Raw genomic sequence first — 5960 nt, 5'->3', positions numbered from 1 at the left:
AGACTAACACAGGATAACACAACATATAATCAAGACCTCACATCACATAATACACATGATCCATTTAGGACGATTCCATTCCAATTCTCAAGTCAAAGCAAGTAATCACATAGTCAAGAAATATTAAGCAATAAAGCACTATATGAACAACGAGTCAAGAAACTGAGAGAAGGCGTCAAAACAAGTTGTTCAATTTATCTATGGCATCAAGTTTTGTCAAAACATATTAGGGAGGTAATCTGCATGCTAAGGCCTATCTATGCTAGCATCAAACAAGTCAAAAGGCACATAGGAGCAATCAAGTTTTCTTCATTTTATTTCCTAAAAAAAATAAAAATACCTGATTCAAGATACATCCCTAGGAAAAGAATTGATGCCCAAAGAAAAATCAAGGAGGATAATTACCTACCTACGACTAGATAAGAAGAAAGAAAATATTTTTTGAATTTTTTATTGGACCTTAATCTCTCAAGAAAGCTGTCCAAGAGATCCATCGTCGGAAAATGTCCAAATATTTTCTGATGTTTTTGAATTTTTGATTTTTTTCCTTTTTTTGATAAAAGCTACTAAAACTAGTTCTAAAATACTATACTACTAATTCTACTAACTAGGAAATAAAAATAAGAAGCTAAAAATTAAAGACAAGAAGTTAATGTTAATACAACTATACCACTATAATCTGATAGTCCCCCACCCCACACTTAAAAGGGTGCAGTGTCCCCAATGCACAACTAAAGCAAAAACATAACAATGGTGGACAAGTAACTCCATGAAAGGCCAAGGCCGAAGAAATAGCGGCTCACGAGTTACTAAGACTTCCCCACTCATGGTCCTTTATACGGGCACCCCACACTTAGTTCTCACCATCTAGCTCACTTTGGCACTTTTCCAATGGCTTTGGTTCCTATGCTCATAATCCTACAAAATAAAAATAAACACTACAAAAAAATTATAAAAAATAAAAATAAAAGAAAGCAGTAAATCTAGGTTGCCTACCAACAAGCGCCTGATTTAACGTCGCGGCACGATGCAGAATCTCGCCTAATCGTTGGCTAAGTAACTCCTTCGACTTCTGACGATCAAAGTCACCTCCATAATAGTGCTTTACTCTTTGTCCGTTAACTAAGAACGTTCCCTTGCCATCTATGAAGCGCATCTCAATTGCATCATGTCGAGTAACTCTAACTACCTCAAATGGGACCAAACATCTCAATTTGAGCTTCCCCGGAAAGAGTCTCAACCTCTAATTGAACAAGAGAACCAATTAGCCCGATTCGAACTCGCGATTGTGAATATGATTATCATGCCATCGCTTGGTCTTTTCTTTATACAACTTGGCATTCTCATACGCATGAAAGTGAAACTCATCAAGCTCGTTCAATTACAACAACCATTTTGCACCCGCTAATTCTACATCAAAGTTCAGCTTCTTTATCGCCCAATAGGCCTCGTGCTCAAGTTCCACCAGTAAATGGCATGCTTTTCCATAAACTAGCTTGTAAGGAGATACTTTGATTGGAGTTTTATAGGTGGTCCGATATGCCCATAGAGCATTATCAAGCTTTGTAGCCCAATATTTCCTACTTGCACTAACTGTCTTCTCCAGAATCTGTTTTATATCTCTATTTGACACCTTAACTTGTTCACGAGTCTGAGGATGGTATGCGGTCTCAACCTTATGTTTGACCCCGTATTTTGCTAAGAGATTAGCCAACATCTTGTTACATAAATGGGTGCCCCATCACTTATCATCACTCTCAGAGTGCCAAACCTTGTAAAGGTATGCTTTTTCACAAAGTTAACCACAATCTTGGTATCATTGGTGGGAAGAGAAATGGCCTCCACCCACTTTGACACGTAGTTAACGGCCACCAAAATATACTTTCACTCATTAGACAGGGGAAACGGACCCATGAAATTAATTCCCCATACATCGAAGATTTCAACCTCCATAATACCATGCAATGGCATCTCATGCCTTTTCGTTATCATTCCCGTTCTCTGGCATCTCTCACACTCCCTCACGAACTCATGGGCATCTTTAAACAACTTAGGCCAATAGAAACCCGATTGCAACACCTTGGATGCTATTTTGTCACCCGCATGGTGACCACCATACGATGATGCATAATAGTTATGTATCTCAGACTCGGGAGCATATCTTCTCATCAACTAGTCGACACATGATTTGAACAGAAATGCCTCATCCCACACATATGATCTCACATCCCGCAAGAACTTCTTTTTAGCATGAGGTTCAAGGTCAGGTGGAATTTCTCTACAAGCTAGATAGTTCACAATATTTGCATACCATGGCACCTCCCCAACAATAACGGCCAACAATTGCTCATCCAGGAAGGTTTCCTTAACGACATCTCCCTTAGCTACATTACTCCAAGTTTCTAACCTAGACAAGTGATCGGCCACTTGATTCTCTATTCCTTTACGGTCTCGGATCTCCAAGTCAAATTCCTGCAAGAGTAAAACCCAATGGATTAGCCTTGATTTATAATCTTTCTTTTCAGACAAATACCTGATGGTTGCATGATCTGCGTAGACGATAACTTTGGTGCCAACCAAATAGGCCCGAAATTTATCGAGCGCCCACACTACAACAAGCAACTTCATTTCTATCACAGTATAATTTATTTGAGCAAGAGTGAGAGTCTTGATTGCGTAGTAAATGGAGTAAAATATTTTGCTCCTCCTCTGGCCCAATACGGCCCCAATTGCACCACCACTAGCATCACGCATCAGCTCGAATGGCTCGTTCAAGTCAGGAGCCACTATGATTGGTGCACTCACTCACTTATTTTTCAGCTCCTTGAATACCTTCAGAAAAGCATCGTCAAACTTGAGTGGCACATCCTTCTCTAACAACCTGCACAATGGAAAGGAAATTTTTTAGAAATCCTTTATAAATCGGCGATAAAAACCTGCATGTCCTAGAAAAATGCCTAACTCCTTTCACTGAAATTGGTGGTGAAAACTTTTCAATTGCTTCCACCTTAGCCTTGTCAACTTCTAGTCCATCTTTGGATACCTTGTGCCCTAGCACTATACCTTCGCATACCATAAAATGGCACTCTTCCCGATTCAATACCAGATTAGTCTCCTCGCACCTAGCAAGCACTTTAGCAAGATTGGTCAAGCATTCATCAAAAGAGGGACCAAACACAGAAAAATTATCCATAAAGACCTCCACAAATCGCTCCACCATATCGGTGAAAATAGCCGTCATACACCTTTGAAAAGTCGCATGTGCATTACATAACTCGAATGGCATTCTCTTAAATGCATAAGTGCTATAAGGGCATGTAAATGTGGTCCTTTATTAATCTTCCGGGGCAATAGTAATCTAATTATACCTTGAATAGCCATTAAAGAAACAATAATATTCATATCCGACTAACCTGTCAAGCATTTGATCAATGAAGGAGAGAGAGAAGTGATATTTTCGTATAGCATTATTCAAATTCCTATAATCTATGCATATTCGCCAACCAGTCACAGTCCTGGTTGGGATTAATTCATTTTGTTCATTCGCTATAACAATCATACCCCCTTTTAGGTACACATTGGACAGGGCTTACCCACTTACTACCGGAGATAAGAAATACTATACCTGCGTTGAGCCACTTAATCGCTTCTTGTCTTACCACCTCTTTCATGATTGGATTTGGGCGGTGTTGATGTTCCATGCTAGACTTATGTCCCTCCTCTATGAGTATTTGTGCATGCAGAATGCATGACCAATACCCTTTATATCAGACATTGTCCAACCAATGGCATGCTTGTGCTCTCTCAACACCCTCAACAACTTTTCTTCCTGAAAGTTAGACAAATGAGAGGAAACAATCACAGGTAAAGTGTTAGAATTTCCGAGATATGCATAATGAAGATGCGATGGTAAGGGTTTAAGTTCCAATTTTGGGGACTCCTTAACTAAGGTTTAGAGGGCGGGCTGATTGTCCTATTTAGGGGCTCAAATGGGATTAATCCCTGCATGTATAGACATGATGCCTCTAGTATATGCATCATATCCTCATCCTCATCATCAATCTCCAAGCTATTGAACAATATGAGTGCTTTCTCTAGAGAAAGACGATATATGCTCGGATCTATAAGCTGCTCATCCACCTCCACAACAGATATCATAGAGAGCTCCTCATAATGGCGTGGAAGTTGAATCGCCGTGTAGACATTGAAAATTGCTTCCTCATTGTCCACTCTCATAATTATTTTTCCCTCTCTTACTTTAATAATTGCATCACCTGTAGCCAAGAGAGGTCATCCCAATATAATTGGAACTTGTTCATTAGACTCATAATCTAGGATAATAAAGTCTGCTGGGAAGATGAATTTCCCACTTTGCAACAACACATCTTCAATCACTTCTTCAGGGTAAGCAATGGAACTATCGGCTAATTATAATATCACAGTAGTTGGTCTTGGAGCTCCCAAACCCGGTTGCTTGAACAAGGACAAGGGCATCAGATTTATGCTCGTCCCAAATTAGAAAGAGTATGACCTGCATCAACATTACCAATCCGCACAAGGATGGTGAAGATGCCAGGATCCTTAAGCTTTTGAGGAAGCTTATTTTAGACCCTTAAGTTTCACTCCTTAGTAAGTGCGACTGACTTGAATTCAGTCAATCTCCTCTTGTGAGACACTATATATTTGATGTACTTAGCATATTTTGGAATTTCACAAATTACACCAACCAATGGAATATTTAATTGAATCTGGCTCAACATAGAGAAAAATTTGTAAAACATGCAATCATCATTCTTCTTCTACAACCTTTGGGGGAAAGGAGGTGGTGGCCTTGCGTCACCCACTGGCTCTGAACTTGTATCATCTTTCTTTGACTCATGTGTTGCTTTAGGAATCAAATCCCTCTCAGGTACATGCATATCTTTTCTCTTCTTTGACACTTCTTCTAATTCCCTTCCGTTTTTGAGTGCGACTGCATTAACTTGAGAATTATACTCTGCATCACTTGGAAGAACACCTGCAGGCCTAGTATTTTGATTTGCCACCAATTGCCCAACTTCTATCTCAAGATTTCTAGAATCGGTCTTGAATTGCTGATTGTCAAGCAACAACTTTTTCAACAGGTCATTTGTATTCTCCTCTATTTGTTGGGGTGGCTTCTGAGGTTGACCGTAATTTCCTTGGGTCTATACTAATTCTGAGTCGTATGATTTCCACCCCAGTAGAAGTTAGGGTGATTCTTCCAATTTGGGTTTTATGTGTTCCCATATTGTGCCTACTGATTTATCGGACCTCTACTTTGTTACCCCATATATTAGATGGATTTAGGATTTGCGGGACATATGTCACTCGTATGACCTTCACCTCATAACTTGCAGCAAGTAGACATTTGTTGCATATGTTGCGCTTGATGCATAGTCTTTTTATTCATTTGATTTGCTAACCTTGCTATATCTGTCCTCATGGATGAGAAATCATCGAGCTCAATTACATCTGTTGCCTTTTGTTTAAGTGGTCTTCGTAGTTCCCCATCTCATTGCCAATTATTATCATTAGCAATAAAATTGTTTAGCAGGATTTAGATTTCACTATACGGTCTTGCCATGCAACTAACCCAACCCCACATGCTGAGTCAAGATTCATCTTTGATATCTCGTCCAACCCATCAACAAAAGTGTGGCCCAACACCTTATTAATCTGGCAATGACGTAGGTAGTCTCTGAGAAGCTTCTTGTATCTTTACCAAGCTTGATGAAGAGTTTTACCATCTCGTTGTTGAAACCTAAGAATCTGGCTCATCGGTGATTTTGTCTTCTTAGTGGGAAAAAACTTGATTAAGAATTTTTGTTCTAGATCATCCCAAGTGTGGATCGAGTTTCTAGGCTCCTTCTGCAACCATTCTTTGGCTTTCCCCAGCAGTAAAAAGGAAAATAGTGTCAGCCTGATGTTGTCCTTGGAAA

General features: G+C 39.6%; 1 protein-coding gene across 1 annotated transcript; it reads right to left on the bottom strand.

Annotated features, from left to right (window-relative positions):
- Window positions 1–1381: 1381 nt before the first annotated feature.
- LOC104249449 (uncharacterized) lies at window positions 1382–1717 on the bottom strand. Its single transcript, XM_009805873.2, has one exon. The coding sequence runs from the start codon at window positions 1715–1717 to the stop codon at window positions 1382–1384; it is 336 nt and encodes a 111-aa protein (XP_009804175.2).
- Window positions 1718–5960: the final 4243 nt, after the last annotated feature.

This window comes from Nicotiana sylvestris, chromosome 3 (genome assembly GCF_000393655.2).
Source record: "Nicotiana sylvestris chromosome 3, ASM39365v2, whole genome shotgun sequence".
NCBI classification, from domain to species: Eukaryota; Viridiplantae; Streptophyta; class Magnoliopsida; order Solanales; family Solanaceae; genus Nicotiana; species Nicotiana sylvestris.
The sequence above is the reverse complement of the archived record's forward strand: the minus strand, read 5'-3'. Positions and strand labels throughout refer to the sequence as shown.